Raw genomic sequence first — 20,514 nt, 5'->3', positions numbered from 1 at the left:
TGTCCAGGCCAACGTCTCACTTTTCACCCCGAATCTAGCGTGTGCCAACCCACAGCGTGTGCCTTCCTGTCCTCGCAGCCTCTCAGATCTGCTGCCAGAGCTCTCACGTGACATCTGAGTTGTTTGCATCCAGAGTACAGTTTCCTCATTTACGTTTTTGGCTTCTTTCCACTCTCATCCACCCTACAGCTTTCAGCCCTCATAAATGCTTACAAAGCACACCGACTCTAGCCCAATGCTCTGTTTTACAGACAAATAAAGAAGCCGAGAGAGAAAAACAGACTGGGTTGTGATCAAAGTCTGCAACAGAACTAGGACTGGGGCCCAGATATCCTGATCCCAGCCAGGCCTGGCCTCCCGTCCGGGAAGTCAGCCGCAAGGGCAGGCTCGGCCCTTCGACCTGTTATCTCAAACCATCCAAGCCATCGGGCAAGGAGCCCTGTGTGAGAAAGAACTACGTTGTTAATCTCTTTTTGTCCCCACCCAAAAAAAGCAGTCTCTGAAACTAACTCCTATCTCCTACCAAGACCTTCTAGGTTGGCTAACGGGGCCCCTTTGATCTTGGTCACGAGCCCACGCCCTTTCCCTCACTGGTCAGTGACGCTGCAGCTATTTAGATTAGGCTCTGCATCTGATTAATTCAGAAGACACATCAGCCATGCCACCAAACCCAGAATATCCTCATTTCTATCAACTGTATCGCATAACTATACTTACACGTACACTCTGATATTTGTGTATGCGTGGATACACATATGTATGCGTGTGTGTCTTTGTATCTTAATCATGATAATGCTAAGTGGAAAAAAAAAGACAAAGGAAAAAAGGTCTGAATTAATATTGGGTAGAAATAAATTAATAACAGACGATAAATAAAAATTTTAAATTTCAAAAACGAAAGTTTTAAGTGTGTAGCTAAGAAATTAGTTTGAATTGCCTTTGTTTGCTTTCGTGAATAAGGAGGTCTGAAAAAGCAACCAAACGATAAAATGCATGCAAAGCCAAGCGTTCTTAAAAACCAAATGTGTTCTTTTTGTTCTTTTGTCATCTGGCTCTCTGGCCACTGTGGATAGGCAAATGGTAGTCAAAAAACACCTGCTCCATCGGTGAAGAAGCCCAGAACATTCCAAAGGACAGCTTGAAGGAAATGCCACCAATTCAGAGGCAGACCACGGTTAGGGAAGAAGTTTTACTGGAAATTTTAAAACAAGTCGTTTTGTGGCCACTTTTAGAAAGCAATCTACTGCCTGGAATCGTGTACTGAACTTCCACGCAAACACGAACAGAGAGGATATCAGACAAGGAGGTGACCCGGCAGGCAGTCTACCGTGGACACTGTGCAGAGAACTGGCTGTGCCGTCCACACAGCTGGGGCCCCTCGGAGGAGAAAAGCAGGACACGTGGGACGGGACAGAACCAAAGCTGCCATCAGCCGGCTGTGAGGACCTGACGGGGCGTCCAAGCCGGACCCTAGAAGGCAAACCACCGCGAGCGAATGCCCTGTGGCTCCCACCTCCAACACGGCCACCTCCTGGCCGTTGCGAAGCAGCCGGAACGTCAGGGGGTGTTTGGAGTCCAGCCCCGGGATGACCTCGCAGCCACGGAGCGGGATGGAGACGATGTGGGTCTTCAGGTCGGCCCTGTCCTTGTGGAGGATGAGCTTGTTCTCCTTGACGCGGCACCAGCGCTCCCGCCAGCGGCTGTTGGAGAGCACGTTCAGGTAGCCTGCAACGAGAGCAGGCCCGTCAGCCTCCCCAGGAAGGATGCGCCCCAGGAGGCCACGAAGACGGAACGAACCCTGCACACAGCACGTCTGCAAGTGCAGGCTCCTGGAAGCAACAAGAGCCACCAGTGCGAGATGACTGACCTCCGTCAGCTCTGGGGGCTGAGACAGGACAGACCACCCAGGAGCCCGAGGACACTGTGTGATGCGTGCTGAGGACCATGTAGGGAACCCGGAGCTTGCCCGGTGTCACTGAGCCATCAGTGGCTGGCAGGAGAGAGGCTACGAGGACACACTGCCGTCCTCAAATAGCTGAAGGAACCTCACCCAGGAAAGGGTTCGGGTTCATTCCAAGTAGCTGCAAATGACACCACCAGGGCAAAAGTGACAAGACAGGCAGATTTGGGCTTAACATGAGGAATAAGACTACCTGAAGATGAAAGCTTTCCACAAAACAGGCAGCCCTGGGAGGGGATGAGTTCCCCACCACTGGAAGTATTCCAGCAAATGATGGCAAATCCTCGGGATGAGGTTCCTGCCCGGAGGCCAGAGATGCCCTTCCTCAGTGGCCTCTGACTGGAGGATGCCGTCTGACTGCTGCAGTCTAAAGGCCCGAGTCTGATGCATGTGGAGTTTTGTCATCCATGTCTCTGAGGCTGCACTACACCCTCAGTGCGTTACGGATGGAACGTGATGGAATTACAAGAAGAGCTGTCCTCATTTTTTTTTTTTTTTTTTTTTTGCGGTACGCGGGCGTCTCACTGCTGTGGCCTCTCCCGCTGCAGAGCACAGGCTCTGGACGTGCAGGCTCAGCGGCCATGGCTCACGGGCCCGGCCGCTCCGTGGCACGTGGGATCTTCCCGGACCGGGGCACGAACCCGTGTCCCCCGCATCGCCAGGTGGACTCTCAACCACTGCGCCACCAGGGAAGCCCTGCCCTCATTTTTAAAAAAAGGAAATCACCTCAAATACAAGAAACTGATCATTTTCACTTGTCACAATGCATTTTTCTGGAAATAACAGGGCAGGACAAACAGATTTCATGGGGTGACTTCTGACCAGTCCATAACGCTAGGAAGACGGAGGAAGTGAGTGAACAGCATATAGAGTCCAGGTCAACAAGGAAGAAGTGAAACAAGGATTCCTTAAGTCATTCGGCTGCTCTTTCGAGTCACACACACACATACACACACACGTGTGCACACACGCACACACGTGCAGCTCAATAAATAAATAAATAAAATCCTTTCTGATCCTGATTTTTTAAATGTCTTTTTCCAAAAGGGATCTGGACGACGCCTTTTGCTTCTCTTCTGTCCTACACCTTACACACTTTATTAGCAATGGATAAATGCTATAAAGGCGAAAACCAAACGAAAACAAAACCCCAAATAGGGGTGTTAGAGGTTCCAGAATGATGCTATTTTATGTATAGACGTTACTATACATAACAGCTCAATGAATTCACTAGGAAAATGCTTATAATACTTAAATGGACGTTCAGGGCTTCCCTGGTGGCGCAGTGGTTGAGAGTCCGCCTGCCGATGCAGGGGACACAGATTCGCGCCCCGGTCCGGGAAGATCCCACATGTCGCGGAGCGGCTGCTCCCGTGAGCCACGGCCGCTGAGCCTGCGCGTCCGGAGCCTGTGCTCCGCAGCGGGAGAGGCCACAACGGTGAGAGGCCCGTGTACCGCAAAAAAAAAAAGTACGTTCAGTTGAATATAAATCAGTTCTACCAATATATCCTAAAGGGTACCTGGGACTAAAACTTCCGTTTGGGACACAAGTTGCCATATTTGTAAAATTACAGAGAAAATGGAGAAGTGAGCCCATGAGCTCAAGTGCCTGGGACCTGAAGTTCCTTGCGCTTTGCACAATTACGAGGGACTGGAGGGAGGCGAAGACAGCCTGGAGAAGCAGAGTTCAGAAAAAAAAGGAGGCTCACACCCTGATCTCCTTCCTTCTTGTTCACGGCTACGCAGCGAAGACCGACCTGAAGCCCTTTGACAGTTAAAGATGGAAGAGAAAGAGCTGCTGTTTTCATTCTGGGAAATACTGTTTGGAAATGACATAGTTCTGATCCACTTATTCTTTTTTTTTAAGCTCTACTTCAAACATATAGTCAAATGTAACATCTGAACCTCTGAGTAACAGCTATTAGAACTATTTAGTATCTCCGTCTATAAGTCATGAGTCACGCTGAAGCCCACATCTTTGGATTTTTTGGAAGTAGCCGGCAACTGCATCCATCGTAAATATGTTCTGAGCAGGAATGGACACACGTGGTCTATGGACAGTATGATGGCGGGCGTACAATTAAGAAGAAACAAACGGAAGCATGGATGGCTTTCAATGGACTTAGTCGATTGGGCACACAAGGTCGACAGGCGAGTGAACAGTTTGTAGAAGGAAGCACTAAGGCCCAGGGCACTGATGGACGTGACCACTGGGGCTGGCAGAGTGGAGGCTTACGTGTGCTCCGGGGTGGGTCCTCACCTGGGCCTTAAGGGGTTGGGGGATCCCTTCAGGCCTGGAGAAGCGGGGAGCGTAGTGAACTAAGACTTGAGACGTCTAGCGACCTGGTCACAGAAAACCTTGGAAGCTACTGCAGGGGCCCGTCCTTGTTGCAGAAGATGGCGGGGGTCACAGTGGGGAAGGAGATGCCAAAATGTTTATTGAGGAATTTAAGCACACCTGCCTCCTCAGTAACAGTGAGGGGATTCCTCTAAACTTCCACAGGACTTCTGGCCCTTAGAATTCACCACGTGGGTGCACCTGTCCCCAGCGCAGGGGGGCCGCAGCTTCTGAGTGCGGCTCGGCCAGCCACGCGCATGACGCATCTCCTGAAGAGGGGAAGGTGCTCATCAGGTTTTCTTCCCTGACCAAGTCACCAAATGCCATGGGTTTCTTGACATGTGAGTCACAAAAGGAATGATTACATTGGACAGATCCACACTTTAGTCAGAGCATGACTTCAAAGGAAATGACCATATTTTAACGCCTTCCTCATAATGAGTTACAGTTGCCCAAAAGGGAAAAGCAAAACGAGAATCACAGTGGGTAACAGGTCTGTTTCTGTAAAGAGCAAACGCCGCGGAAACAAGCCCACATCTGGCATTTGGCCCCCCCGCCGCAGGCTCCCCGCCTTCTCCAAAGAGGTGGCCGAAATTCCTACTTTCTGGGTAGGGACCCCGGATGAGGGAGAGATCACGCAGGGACATGGCAGGCAGCTCACCGAAGTACCCGGGAGTCAGAGGGCAGGGCCCATATCCCCTAATATTCTTTCTCCCCGCCATGACACGGCTAGGCTGTGATGGGATCCCTGCCGACACAGGACCCCGTCAGCCCCGAGACGATCAGCCTGAGCAGACACCCACCACCAGGTGGCACCAAAGAGCAGCCGGACCCCTTCGCAGGCTCGCCTGGGTCAGGTCAGCGCCCTGCTAATAAGGCGATTCCAATATCACTTGATGTTTTGTTTGTCTGTTCCCACCTATCATGTTATGGTGAGATGTTACGGTATCGTAACCATCTGGGAATTTCGGTTTGGTGTTCTGAGGTTATCTTTGCTCCGAATTCTAAAGAAAGAACTCTAAGGCCTCTTGCAAAACTTGGTGACAAGTGCGTGTAAGGTTTCATGAGGACGGCCTGAGGCTGACCACTCACAACCACAGGAGGAGGGGACAGATGTGAACGGTCCCGCGGTCAGCTGCGTGGGGACCTGGCGCCTCTGGTCCAGCAGCTGCAGACGAGCAGACAGGGCCGCCTGGCCGAAGGGGGGCCCGCGTCCACTGACTTCTTCTCTAGGACGGGAAGGGCAGCGTCTCCGGTGCTCTGGTCACACTTTTGTGAGGACTTTCACTGAATTGCTCGTCTCATCTTAGCCAGCCTCAGACTGTGATCGGCTGAGAGGAAAGGGGCTGCTGAGAGCTGATCCCCGCCCTGCGACGCCGAAACCCTCCCTTCCCCACCAGAGGCACGCGCCCTCCAGCGGGCACCCAAAGAACCCGAGACACCCTTGACGTCAAGAACGCATCCCTCCCCCTTGATTAAATGTCACCTGACCTTCTGTCGGGTGGATTACGACAGGAAGTGAGAGGCATATAACTTCCCTGCACATCCACCAAAAATCCTACTGCTGAAAACGTCACAAAGTCACTGACCATTAGAGCCAGAAGGGGCCCCAGAGATAACCAGAAGGTCTTCCAACTAGCCCAGGTTACCCTGCCTCGGGTAGCCCTCCATCCTAGCAACTGGGGACCACTCCTTTCACTCAGCTTCTGTATTTCTATGATCGATATTTTCAATGCCACTCATCCGGCATTGCCCTCATGGCGGCTTGACTATGTCTGGTACGCTTAGGTTTTTTTCAGGTGAACAAATGAATGATGATAGCGACCATTTACTGAGCATAAATTACTAAGTAGGCAATGAGCTTAATGTTTCATGATTTTATCCTCAATTCTAAGGAAAAGAAAGTAGTTTAAGTATAAGCCTATTTCATAGGTGGGGAACCTGAGGCTCAGAGAAGTGTGTGCGACTTGCTTAAGTTAATTCATTCAATTAACAAGTGTTTACTGAGCTGCTATTATCCACCAGGCTGTGTGCTCGGTGCTGGGAACACAACTGGTGGGTGAATTCGACCTACATCTTAATCCAGTAATGGGAGGAACAAGAAATTGGAAAATTCAGTGAGACAAGATTGTTAGAGGCCCTGAACTGACTGAGCACAGGATGATACGATTAGTCCAAGGTTTCAAAACTCCCACGGGGTAGCCTGCAGGGATCCAGAGGAGAAGAAGGTGGACAGTTGCGAGGCTTGCGGACGAGTCCAAACAACAGACAGAAACGGGCTGGGGAAGACAGAGAAACGTGAAAGGCATCTCCTGATGCCCTTATACGGTGACGATACTTCCGGAACGCCTGAGCACTGGAGATGGGAAAATAAAGGACCCATCTTTGCTCAGGGGTTTGTGTGCAAGTCTCGGATCACCCTGTGAAAGTGGCTGTTTGTGGGGTGGACCCGGCTGGTGCTAAGCGCAGCACCCGCTGGCTGAGGGCCCGAGAGAGGGGTGAGAGCCAGGCAGGACAGGCGGAGCGGGGGGCTGGGGTGGGCGCCTCTTCCCACCCCGCCTGCGGGAAACCTGCAGAGAGCCCTCTCCTACCTGCCGGCATTTCTCCTGCGCACCCAGAGCCCCAGCTGGCCGGGCTGCATCTCCCAGAAGAGCTGGGATTTGGACTCAGCTCCCAGTTGCCCTGGGGACGCTCTCGTCTGTGCCCCGTCCGCGTGGCACTCTGGGAAGGATGGGGTTCTTGGGCCTTCATCCAGCTACTTTTCCTGCCTGAGACTTTGCAGCTGTCCTAACATAACTGAAGACAGTCATTCTCCCTCTCGATTTCTCCACAGACTTCTCCCCCGTCCCCCGGCCCAGCAAAGAACTAGATGACAAATTTTAAAACCTTGTGCACAGAGGATGTTCTCTTAGTGGAGGCGAAAGACGTCCACGGAGAGCCTGGCAGAAACCCTCAGGTGATGATGCGGGGCTGCAGCTCCACCAGGCCTGCTCTCTGAGCAATTCCACTGTGCCCTTAGGCCAACTGCCCACGCAGCTGTTCATTAGGAGTCACGAGGGTGGCGAGCCCTGGGGGACGGGAGGGGGACGGGGGAGACCTGTGCTTCAGGACAGCGACAGGGTTGGCCGGCGGGCCTGGTCCTGTCCCCAGCTGGCCGTGTGACTCAGGGCAAGTCCCACAACCTTCCCGAGTTCTCGGTGTCCTCATTGTAAAATGAGGGGTCTGGACCACAGTTGCTAAGTTGCCTTCCATATGAATGTTTAATTGTTTTTCATGAAAGAACCTCTATTTCCTTTGCTGATCTGGGGCAGTTTTAAGAAAAAAAACCCAAAAAACTAAAAAAGGAGTTCCCTTTTTGTTGGCTAATTCCCTCTTTCCATTTCTAACCCCTGACTCCTATCTCCTCTCCAGGGCTAATGCCAGCGGGAAACAACCGCAGATCACCCAGTGCTGTGAGCCGCTCCAGCAAGGGCAGAGGGCCACAGGCCCCGGCATTCACAGCCCCCCTGCAGCTGCCCTCCCGCCAGGCCTCTGTCCAGCTGGCTCAGCTTCCGCAGGGCGGTCGTTCTCAGTGGAAACAGCATCAGTCAGCGTGCTTCTGTGACCCCACTGCCGTCGGACCAGGGGCAAGTTCACGACCTCTGCATGCACGGGGGCTCCCAGACTGCTGGCCTCCATCTGCGGCCACCATCTCCCCTCCCAGCTCAACCCACAGGCGGCCGCTTCATGGGGGCCTCCCTGGGATGACACCTCAACCCCGAGAGGCCTCGACCACTGCCCGCCCAGCCATCTTCCACTCCACACGCACTTCTGCACAGCACCCCAGGGGGGTTACTGTGTCACCAGAAGTCTATCAGGACTTCCTAGGGTCACACCTGTGAGGAGCTGGGAGTCCACCCTGCCCCCCCCTCGGGAGGCCCCCTGCCCCAAGTCTACCCGCGCTGCACTCCACAACCGACCCTCCCTGCCCACCCGCACCGCTCTGCGCTCACGGCGCCCTTCCAGCACAAGCCACCCCCTGGGACGTGATATCGGCTGAAGAAATGCATTTTTGCGCGTGTGGCCCAACTTAGGCACTAACGGGCGGCATCTAAACGCTGCTGTCTTTTGGCATCCTCAGTAACCCAGAACCGTGGACAGGAGAGATGCTCGATGAGAGAGGGAACAAAGAGAGAGAGAGAGGTAAACAGGGGGCACACATAAGAGCCATTACGGGACGGACGTGTGACGCGCCCTGTGGTCCGCAAGGGGAAGTACAGCCCATTCTTAGTTTTCCTAAAGGCTAAATATCCGTCTTTCAGCCTCTAAAGCGTTTCTCCTTAAAGGGGTCGCACGGTTCTCGTAAACGCGGTTGCCTAGGAAACACCGCGCACGTGTGGTCTAACTTCTCCAGGGAGGTGTTCCCTGAGGCGCCTCCGCGTAAGTCCCATCCCCGCCAGACTCTCCCGCTGCCCCTCTCGTATCCCCGCCGTGTTCGTGATCAGAGTCAGTCACCACACGTTTGTCTCCGTGACCCCCTGCCTCAGGCCACCCTTCGGGCGCTAGGCTGGATGCAGTGGGATCGCAGGAGTCACGTGGTCGTCGCGTCCCCTGCCCCGCGGACGCAGCCCCACCGCCAGCAGCCCAGAGAACACTTACTGGACGAAGACCCACGAGGGGAAGGGTCAGCCGGCCCGACTGCACTTGAGGCGGAAGCTTGAGAAGTGGAGCAGCCCCAGAAAGGTGAGTCGTGTGACGTCAGGCCAAGGGAAGGGGCTGCCAGGGACCCTGTAAACGCTCTTACACACCCGCCTCCGCTGGCCAACCGCCCATGCGTACGTTTCCCTTTAAAGACGCTTAAAAGGAATTTGGGGGCTTCCCTGGCGGTCCGGTGGTGAAGACTCTGCTCCCAAGGCAGGGGGCCCGGCTTCGATCCCTGGTCCGGGAACTAGATCCCGCGTGCATGCCGCGACCAAGAGTTCCCTTGCCGCAACTAAGGAGCCCTTGAGCCGCAACTAAGGAGCCCGCCTGCCGCAACTAAGACCCGGTGCAACTAACTAACTAACTAACTAACTAAATAAATATACAACAAAAGATAAAGTTAAAAAAAGAAAACGGGATTTGGAAGAACCTCATGGGATCAAAGAGAGAATTTGTTCTTTGTTTTGAGAGAACTTCAGAGATCATCTCAAACGCCTGCAAGGCCTTCATTAATAAGCAGTGAAATGCAATCCATTCTCCACAATTTAACTGATCACAAGCCCAACGTCAAAGAGCCCAATCAGTAAGACTTAGAAGAACATGACGCAGAGGTGTCCCCGGAGAGGGTCTCCGCGTGCTCGGGGAGAGGGTGCAGACCTGGCAACCCCACGCACCCCCGTCTTACCACAAGTAGGCACATCTTCCTCCGCTGAGGAGGTCTGTTCATCCGTCGATGGCTTTTTCTTTCCCAAACCGATGATCTTGGTGATCTTTTTCCCGGTGACTTTAGACACAGTTCCCTTGGCCTCTGATTTGGAACTTTTTTTCCTCTTAACTGTGAAGAAAGGTGACGACAAAAAAGCATGTTTCAACGAGAGACTTTAACTGAAAAGAAACATCAAAATAAAGCGTGACTCACGGCCGATTTTCTTTCCCCAAATTTCCACTTACTGAGCACCTGCCGTGCCTCAGCTACTCGTCTAGATACAAGAGGACAAAGCAGAAAACAGGCACTCCCAGGAAGCTTGTGTTCCACAGCAGGCTGAGAACACACGCACACACGCACACACATGTACACATGTGCTCGCACGCACGCGCGCGCGCACACACACACACACACACACACACACCCCTGAAGGAGGTCGGATGATGGAAAGGCCTTTGTAGACCTAAACTAGGGTTACGTGGTACAGTGACCGGGCCGTCAGGAAGCAGAGGAACTAAGTATCAGTACAAGGCAGCATCTGTGCAGAAACCCGAGGGAAGAGCCGTCCGGGCAAGAAGAGCATCAGCTAACACAGAGCCTGTGATGCTGGAAGGAGCCGGACACGTCTAGAAACACAAGACAGGCTCGGGCAGCTGCAACCTGGCCTGCACAGGGAGGGGTCCGGCAGGTGAGGGGGCAGGGGGACTCAGCGAGCCTCCACCAGCCCCTCACTGACCTGTCAGACTCACGTGGGATTCCGCCCCATCCAGAGCTGTTAGACCAGCAGCCTGCATTCCAGCCCCGTGTGTTCTGTTTGGCCTGCAGTGCTAAACCGTATGCACAAAATTCATGAATGTTCTGCATGAAGATGAATGACTTCTGGCCCCCCTTGGAAAACGGGAAGGCCTGGCAACTCTGAACCCACATTTTGGTAAGCGACAGCGGGCAGGGACAGAGCCTGAGAAGCCGCAGCCGTGCGCAAGGACCTACGTGCCCAGCTGACGACAGTCCACGGACCCCAGCCGACTGAGCGCCAGCGGCCAGCTGCTATCCTGTGCCTGACCTGTGGCGGCAATCTGCTCTCTCCAGCTCCTGCGGGCTTTGCCTACGACCTCCGACAGAATCACGGGGGTGGGGAGCGGGTGCAGAACCAGAGTGGGTGCTAAGGATGGTCCAGGACTGAGGGACAAGACCCTTCCCGCCAGAGCACTTCTGGCAGGTGAGTTGTCACCTAGGGCTGTTCTGTGCCTGCTGCTGGGGCCAAGGGCCTCGCTCAGAGGGCCCCGGAGGGACCCACAGCATCAAGGCCAGACACCATCACCTGAACCCCCGAGACCCCCAACGGCCCCTGCTCGGTCCTCTCCAGGAGGACCCCTCACCCCTCTGTAACTCAGAGGGTGGCACGGACCTTTCGGAAAATGTAACGAAAGTCAAGAATTCCTTCCCCACCCCTCTCCCTGTGGACACAGAACATGCACGAACATCACACAGGATAACTTCAGAGGAAGAGGATTCAGGGATGTGAGATTATAAACCATGGGCCTCATTCCTAAACCTACCCTCTAAAAGCGTACGCCCTCCCCCCTCCTTTCTACCACATCAGCTGCTCTCGGTGGGGGGGTGGGGAAGCCGTCCCCTTCTCTAGTTCCACTCTGCCAGCCGCCCCGCGCCCACGGAACGAGGCCAGCACGCATCCACCCTCGCCCGGGTCTGCCTCATCTGGGCTCTGCAGGTCTTCTTCCCCCCACCCCACCCCACGGACTCAGCGAGGTCCTGTGAGGCCAGTCACTGTGCTTGAACACTAATTTCCTCTCTAGAAAGAAACGACAGTTAACAATGTCTGAGGCAGGAGGTGCTACATTATAGTTTTAAAAAGAAGCCGCACTAAACTTCAGGGTAATCAGCACTCCGGACTGAATGTTTGCATCTCCCCAGAATTCACATGCTGAAGCCCTAACCCCATAGTGTGGCTGTATTTGGAGATGGGGTCCCTAAGGAAGCACTGAAGGTTAAATGAGGTCTTAAGGGTGGGGCCCTGATCCGACAGGATTGGTGTACTCGTGGGGAAAGGCCACATGAGGACACAGTGAGGGGTGGCCGTCTGCAAGCCAGGGAGGGAGCCCTCACCAGCACCCGACACTGACAGCACCTTGATCTTGGGCTTCTGGCCTCCAGAACTGTGAGAAATAAACTTCTGTTGTGTAAGCCACCCAGTCTGGGGTATCTTGTTATGGAAGCCTGAGCTGACTAGTACAAGCACTTCTATGTTATTTTAAACAAATCAGGTCATATTAGAAACACAGGACTGTCACTCCCACCCGCTCCTGACACTCCCTCACCACACGCAACCCCTTGTAAAATAAAGCACCAAGAAACCACTTTGATCTCTTGGTCTGAAGGCACATCTCCTCCCCAGCTGCCATCAGACATGGAGTCCGAGGTTGGAATACCTGTATCATTGACTTCAGTTCAACCAAACCCACAGTGAAAGCAGCAGTGGATGAGCTTTCTTAGCTGTTTCTAAAGAGCCTGAAGTTGATCTTTGACCAGAACCCCACTCAAGCTAATAAGCTTTAAGAAAAGAAGATCCTCTCAGCGAGGACACTCAGTGCCCGGAAGGGACCTTCTGCGAAGCTCAGCAGCACAAGTCAGTCCTTCCCTGCATCTCAAAGTGACAAGTGAGAAAGCCAGGCTGTTAGATTTACTTCCAATTTTACTAGGATTTGCTCCTGTTGGGAAAGGACTTGCTGGGCTCTGGCTACAAAGAAAGGACATAATGAAGACTTTTAATTCCTTGAACGTCCACTGCTTTTTTGCAAAAGCAAAAGTGAGGCTGTCCTTGGAAGAAAAAGCCAAAGGATGTAGGAACGTGAGAACGAAATCACAAGAATATGTTGATGCCATTCAATAAACAAAAGTCAAAATTTAGCACATATAATAGAATTATGAAGGAAAACCTAAAAACTCAGAACTCTCAACTCACTGAAGTGTACAGCAGAAAGCCTGCAGAGTTTAAATGGCATCACTGTCAACGTGGCGCGCTGGAGTGGAGGCGGTGTTCACAGGCACTGAAGCAAAGCTAATTTGCAGCATTTAAAGCCGTAAATGTCATAAACCCAGAGGGTTCCCTCTAATCCTACATAAGTGGGAGTCTAGGTGTTTTGGTATTTAGGCAGGTGGGAGGAATATCATCAAACTACTGATATGCTAAGTCTACCAACAGACCCGTTAACCTGTGATTAAATGGTACACGTGCTCAATGCTAGTTGGGGACAGCTGTCACTTCCACACAGCTCAGCCCTAGGGACTCAATGCTCTCTGCTCATGTCAGCTGCAGTATCCGGAGCAGCTCTACTAAATTCACCCCAAATCGCACCATACTGGCTCATTGTGTGCCAGGGCCTGACACCTTGACAGAAGAAACCAGAGTTTTAGAGTCACTGCCTGCGGCTTTGGTCACAGAATCTGGATCGTGTCCATGTACAGTTGGACAGTCTAACATTTAGGAGAAACTGCAGGAGTTGGGGATTTCTTCCATGCAGCCAGCAGAGAAATCTGTCTGAGTCACGACATGGCTGGGATCAAGGGAGCTTTACTAGAACTTCTCAACTGCAAAGTAATCAAGACAGCACAGCAAGGATAAAAGCTAAGGTAGACGGTCAGAATGTATTTAAGCTGTTAGCTTCCTTCAGTGACTATTCACTGGGGGTCTACTATAGGCAAAGCACCATTGCCAGGCAAAAAGTGTCTGAACCAAGGTCACCTTTACAAAGCATAGAAGGCTGCTCTTGTTAAAAGGAAACAGAAGAATATCAGACATATTCACTTACCTGTATATCTAGACACATATATATATCATTCTGTAGAAGCTAATTTCATGCAGGGACACTGGGAGAGGAAATCCCAAACAAGAAAAGAGACCAGCCAAAGCAATGCCCGCTGAGCCTCGGTGTCTGAGCGGGAACCCTCAGATTGTATGTTCTGTTTCAGGGCAAAACTTAAAGACAGCTTTCCTGGCTTTGATTACACATAATGTGTCCTGTGAAGACACAGATGATACCTTCCACTGAATAACTTCCGATGGAAAGAACTAAAATTACACTCAAGATGCAACCGAGTTGGAAAATCACATGGGCCAAGGCAGAGATCACGACCCTCTGGCGTGAACCTTGAAATATCACAATAGCCCAGATGGTTTAGGCTCCAAGGTTCTTAGTGGCCGGGATTGCTATTCGGTTTAAGGCCAGGAGACCTCTGTGTGTCTCTGAGCCAGAAGACACCTGCACCACCCCGGCGACTGAGTGCAACTGAACTGCACAGGCAGAACTACTCACCTGGGAAGCACAGAGGCTCCTGGCCTTGCACAGGGAAAACTTCCTCACCACCCACTAACCCCACCCCTCCTCTGGGCCCACACACTGCGTGGGAAACTAGAAGTGAAGCCACAGACTGGGACAAGATGTGTGCAAAAGACATCTGATAGAGCAGGGGTCCCCAACCCCCAGGCCGCGGGCCAGCACCGGTCCGCAGCCTGTTGGGAACCAGGCTGCAGAGGAGAAGGTGAGTGGCGGGCAACGAGCGAAGCTTCATCTGTATTTACAGCTTCTCCCCATCGCTCGCGTTACCACCTGGATCATCCCCCGCCCCGGCCCCGGCCGTGGAAAAACTGTTTTCCGTGAAACTGGTCCCTGGTGCCAAAAAGGCTGGGGACCGCTGTGACAGAGGACTCGCATTCAGAATAGATAAAGAATTCTCAGAAATCAGCATGAACAAAAAAATCCAGTGAGAATATGCAAAGATAATAAACGGCTGGCAAAAAAGCACACTAAAAACTGTTCGCCATTGTTAGTCGTAGGGAAATGTGTTTTAAAGTCACAATTACACAGCACTACACACCTGTTAAGACGGCTAAAATAGAAGACAAAGCAGAGACGACAATGAAAGGCTGCTGAGAAGGCGCACGAATGCCTGTGACCAGAGCCCCACTCTGCAGTATCAGCTGAGAGAAATAAAAACGCGTTCACACAAAAGCCTGTTTGTGGATGTCTACGACGGCTTTACTTGTAAACCACTCACACCTGGAAGCAGCCCAGCTGTTCTTCAGTCGGGGCGTGGATAAACTAACTGGTCCATCCACACTGGAATCCTCTCAGCCTAGAAAAGGGACAGACTACTGACCCACCACGTGGACGCACCCCAAATGCAATACACTGAGTGACAGAAGCCAGACCCAGGAGGTCGCACCCTGTATGATTCCACTTACAGGACAGAAAACAGGCCAGTGGTTGCCAGGGAACATTTTGGGGTGATAGAAATGTTCTACATCTCGATTGTGATGAAGGTTACATGCATGTGTTTGTCAAAGAACTGTACACCAAAAAGGGTGAATTTGACTCTATGTAATTTATAGCTTTATAAAGCTGACTTAAAAAAAAAACAAGAATTCAGGGCTTCCCTGGTGGTGCAGTGGTTGAGAGTCCGCCTGCCGATGCAGGGGACACAGGTTCGTGCCCTGGTCTGGGAGGATCCCACACGCCGCGGGGCGGCTGGGCCCGTGAGCCATGGCCACTGAGCCTGCGCGTCAGGAGCCTGTGCTCCACAACGGGAGAGGCCACAACAGTGAGAGGCCCGCGTACCGCAAAAAAAAAATTATAGAGACAGAAAGTAGAATGGCAGTTGCCAGGAGCAGGGGGAGGGGAGAATGGGGAGCTAGTGTTTCGTGGGGACAGAGCTGCAGTTTATAAGATGAGAAAAGCTCTAGAGACCCATGGTGGGGACAGCTGTACAACACTATGAAGATACTTAATGCCGCGGAACTGGGCTTAAAAATTGTTAAGACAGTAAATTTCATGTTATCTGTATTTTACCACAATTAAAAAAGAATTTTTTTTAATGAGGGTGAAATAAAGATATTTTCGGACAATCTTTTTTTTTTATTTTGCAGTACGTGGGCCTCTCACTGCTGTGGCCTCTCGCGTTGCAGAGCACAGGCTCCGGACGCGCAGGCTCAGCGGCCATGGCTCACGGGCCCAGCCGCTCCGCGGCATGTGGGATCCTCCCGGACCGGGGCACGAACCCGTGTCCCCTGCATCTGCAGGCAGACTCCCAACCACTGCGCCACCAGGGAAGCCCCAGACAATCTTTTTTAAAAAGATCAGCAATCTGTGAGTCCGGCCTCCTCATTTTAAGCATGGGGAAACTGAGGCTCACCAAAGAGGAAAAACTTGCTCACAATCTCGTGCTCCAGCAAAGGCAGCGTTGGGATGGGCACGGGGGTTCCCGGTCTCATCATCCAAAGCTCTTTTCCCTGAAAATCACGTCTCCCAGCAAGATGCTGGCGGCCCCCCAGTGCAAATGTGTCTCAGTGATAAATCAGGTGAGGAAGTAACCTGCTGTAAGTCATAAATTAAAATATACGCAGGGCCCATATCAAAACAGTAGGGAGAAAACCTAGGCCAGCGTTTGGTAGGACTGAAAGAAAGACATGGAGGAGGAGGACCAACCAAAGGGGTTTCTCTGGATTTCTGCAGGTGTAACACGGAATGATGACATCTGCATAACTGAACTACCGAGGACATTTTCCATACAGAGTTTACAGACCTGGCTGCAGTGCTTTTGTTTTGGGTTGTTTTTTATATATATATATATTTTTGGCACGAACAGAACTCACCTTGTTCTTTTCCGTTACACACAGCAATTCCATTTTCTGTAACACCCTCCCCATCTGAGCTTGGTCTCTCTGAAGACAGTTTCTGTGAGGATCAAAAGATTAAGTTATTCTTACAATGGCCACACTGACCAAGTGCTGCATCATGGATCAATCAAAAGTCATCTCAGGGGCTTCCCTGGTGGCGCAGTGGTTGAGAGCCTGCCTGCCGATGCAGGGGACACGGGTTCGAGCCCTGGTCTGGGAGGATCCCACATGCCGCGGAGCGACTGGGCCCGTGAGCCACAACTACCGAGCCTGCACGTCTGGAGCTTGTGCTCCACAACAAGAGAGGCCGCGCCAGTGAGAGGCCCGCGCACCGCGATGAAGAGTGGCCCCCGCTCGCCGCAACTAGAGAAAGCCCTCGCACAGAAATGAAGACCCAACACAGCCAAAATAAATAAATTAATTTAAAAAAAAAAAAAAAAAAAAGTCATGTCAAAAGCGAAAGAAAACGTGGGCTGCATTCCTAGTAATCTGGAGACAGGGCCCAACTGTAACACGGGCTACCTGGGTGGTTTGCTACAACGGCTTTTAAAGCATCGAAAGAACAAAGAAAAAAGTCGCTGAGGTTATACTAACACACGCTATAGTACCAAGCTTGTTTCAATCAAATCACTTTTTCTTGCAAATAATTTTGAAAAAAATATTGGGTTGGCCAAAAAATTTGTTCGGGTTTTTCCGTAACATCTTACGGAAAAACCCAAACTAACTTTTCTGGCCAACCAAATATTAGGAGTACATAAAATATTCCCCCTCACCAAGCCACATTATCCTTCCAGAAATAAATCCTACACCATGCATTTAATTTCCCCCCAGCATTCACCAATAACTGGGCGAGTGTCAAGCATCTGCTCACAACAATACAGTCAGAAATACACACAGAGAGATGAGTTACTGTCAAAGCCATCAAAGGGCACAGGGATGCCCGTAATTATTTTAATCCTAATATATGGATTTGAGGAGCCTAATTAGGATTCCAGGTTAGTTTCAGGAGAAGAAACGTAGTTCTGAGCAGAACCTCTTCCATTCCAACCAGAGACCCTGTGGAGTCACAGTGAAGGAATTGCCTCTAGAACACCCCTCCTCAGAACCTCAAATTACACCCCAGGGCCACAGAGACTGGCCAGCCGGGAGACAATCAAAATATCCGGATGATACCAGAGCACAGGGACACATGCGCTCACCTCGTGATAAGAGGTCCAGGCAGTGCTGGGCCAAGATGGCAGGCAGGTGCCAGTTACCCCCAGTGGTACCGGCAAGAGACAAAGTAAAAGAATATGGCTTTAGCGGGACCCTAGTGTGTGCCACATTCCAGTGATAGAAGGACTAAAAGCCCAGCTCTCAGGCCAGGAAGCACCCCTGGGATCTGGGTCAACAGGTCCGGCCAGGCACTAACAATGCCACCTTAGAAACCAAGACAGTAAAAGAGAACCGCCAACTCCCGCGTGAGTGGGTGAAAGAAGAGCCCCGACGTGTTGCTGATGAGAAACAGAGTAGGATCAAACTTGCGGAAAGTAAGTTGCTTAGTCCCATGAATCAAAATCTTTAAAAATTCTATCCTTTGGTCTAGTAAGCCAGCTTCTAGGAATCTCTTCTCAGGTAATAGTCAGAGAAGCAGCAAAGATTTACACAAAAGTGTCAGGTTATTTTACACGACTCAGAAAAGAAAAAAGAGAGCCTAGTGGGGGGGTATATAAATAATAGAGTTCTATGAATTTGATATTATTCAGGTGATGAAAATGCAAACATGCTCGTTGCATGTTACGTGTTTTCAAAAACCTGGAAAACTGCTAATAGTATAAAGGTTAACTGAAAAGAAAAAAGGAAAAAGCAGCATAAGAAATTTTATGCATCAGATTATCCAAACTGTAAAAGAAACACACGAATAGAAGAAAACTGGTTTAAAAACATGCAGAGCTTTGAGAGGAGCTCTAGACTCCTAAGTGACTTTATCCATCCTATTTCTGGTTCTTTACTTGCTAAATTTTCTGCAGTGAGCAGGCATTAGTTTTGTAATCAGGAAAAAAAGAGAAATAGGCCTGCTATGTCACAATATCAGGGTGAGGGTTGTGAGGTTAACTTTATAAGTCAACTTGGAGGGTGTTTGTGGATGAAACTAACATTTGAACTGGTGAACTTTGGGGCTTCCCTGGTGGTGCAGTGGTTAAGAATCCGCCTGCCAATGCAGGGATCATGGGTTTGAGCCCTGGTCCAGGAAGATCTCACAGGCCGTGGAGCAACTAAGCCCGTGCACCCCAACTACTGAGTCTGCGCTCTAGAGCCCGCGAGCCACAACTACTGAGCCCACGTGCCACAACTACGGAAGCCCGCGTGCCTACAGCCCGTGCTCCACAACAAGAGAAGCCACTGCAATGAGAAGCCCGTGCACCGCAACAAAGAGTAGCCCCGGCTCGCCACAACTAGAGAAAGCCCGCGCGCCTCAACGAAGACCCAACAGAGCCAAAACTAAATAAATAGATAAATGAATAAAATAAATTTTAAAAAATAAAAAAAATAAATTGGTGGACTTTGAGTAAGCAGATTGCCCTCCACAGTGTAGGTGGGTCTCACCCAAGCAGTTGAAGGTCTGAATTAAAAAAATAAAAAAACAGGCCTCCCAAGCAAGGGGTGGTGGGGGGCAGTCCTCCCAAAGACTTCACCTGCGCCATCAGCTCTCCTAGGTCTCCAGCCTAAGGCCCCACGATGCAGATTTTGGACTCACCTGTCTCCATAACCTTGTGAGCCAATTCCTCATAATAAATCTCTCAGTATGTATATAATTGTATATGTAGAATTTTATCTTTATTGAAATTTTATGTGTATTTTATAATATATATAAAATTTGTGTACACACACATACATACACACCCCACTGGTTCTGTTTCTCTGAAGAACCCTGACTAAAACAAGAATAGACAAAGAAGGATGTGTTCACCGGCGGGGCAGGGGCCAAACAGGGAGCACTCAGGAAGTTCCTGAGACAGAGGCTACCGACAGAACACGGTGGGGCACAAAGCCAGGGATCTTCATGGAAATGAGATCTCTGCACATACAGGCAACAGAGCTCCATCAGGGACAGACAGCAGGAGTGGCGGGTTCACGTGCTCTGGCAGGCGGGCTAGCCCTACCCACCTGCTGCGTGCTCACGGCGCCCAAGTACAGAGCAGAGAAGGACAGGAAGTGTTACCCGTCTGTTGGGAATAAACCTCTGGGAAGGTGCACTGACGAAGCACCTGCTGTATTCCAGAAGAACACAGAGCTGCCTGCGGATCTCACGCTGCTGTGTAACAGCAGGTGACCTTGATCCCCTCACATCCTGTGCCACGTTTACAGCCACTCCTGCATCTACAGCTGGGAAGCATAAAACTCACCATGCGGTCTGTAAGACAGCCAGTGTGAGCTTCCTACAGAGCAGGCAGAGAGGAAGCAGGGCTGCCTTATCTTTTTCCTTTTTTCAACCAGAAGTGCTGAAATATCAGAGGTGTTATGAAAACTTCGAGGAAGGTCCAAGTTAACCGTAAGGTTAATTCCTAGAAAGAAACACGCCCCTTACCTTCTCCAGTTCTGCCTTGTGCACCGGGGAGCTGGAGGGGGGAGGACATTCCGAGTCTGCTGGCCCGCTGCAGCCGCTGTAGATCTCTCTGACCACCTGTGGTGAGTGCACAAGGGCAGAGATGGTTACACAAGGGTCCAAGCAGAGGCAGGAGGTGCGGTAGGAGGGGTCAGAGGCATCTGGATTTAAGCTCCAGGATGCCAGGCACTCGTTTGTTCATTCTTTCACTCATCATTCACCAAATGTCTATCCCATCCTGGTACTGACAGAGGTTCTGGGATACAGAAGGGAACGGTGTACGTGAGAGTCCTGCCCTCATGGGGCTTCCGCTCCAGTAAAAGTTAGATACCACGATAAACAATGAATATCACCAAAAAATGGAGGTAAGACAGCAGTCAGCGCTACAAAGAATAGAAGAGAGTCTTTAACAAAAAGGGGTGGCTGATTTAGATCAAGAGAGGCCCTCCTGGGATGACATGTAAGCTGAAAGCTGAGCTCAATGACCAGAAGGATGCAGCCACGTGAAGAACCGGCGGAAAGGGTTGTAGGCAGAGGGGACAAGGTGCAA

General features: G+C 51.2%; 1 protein-coding gene across 5 annotated transcripts in view; it reads right to left on the bottom strand.

Annotated features, from left to right (window-relative positions):
• AFAP1 (actin filament associated protein 1) overlaps window positions 1–20,514 on the bottom strand; it is a 153,479-nt gene that overhangs the window by 35,022 nt on the left and 97,943 nt on the right. For all 5 annotated transcript variants that reach the window (XM_033856657.2, XM_073804816.1, XM_033856656.2 and 2 more), the window contains 4 exons: window positions 19,947–20,042; window positions 16,355–16,436; window positions 9,664–9,813; window positions 1,514–1,725 (listed from right to left, as the gene is read on the bottom strand). In XM_033856657.2, the coding sequence (XP_033712548.1) occupies window positions 1,514–1,725; window positions 9,664–9,813; window positions 16,355–16,436; window positions 19,947–20,042 (540 nt within the window). The remainder of the gene's footprint in view (window positions 1–1,513; window positions 1,726–9,663; window positions 9,814–16,354; window positions 16,437–19,946; window positions 20,043–20,514) is intronic.

Source organism: Tursiops truncatus, chromosome 5, assembly GCF_011762595.2.
Source record: "Tursiops truncatus isolate mTurTru1 chromosome 5, mTurTru1.mat.Y, whole genome shotgun sequence".
NCBI classification, from domain to species: Eukaryota; Metazoa; Chordata; class Mammalia; order Artiodactyla; family Delphinidae; genus Tursiops; species Tursiops truncatus.
This window is presented reverse-complemented; position numbering and strand designations above follow the sequence as displayed.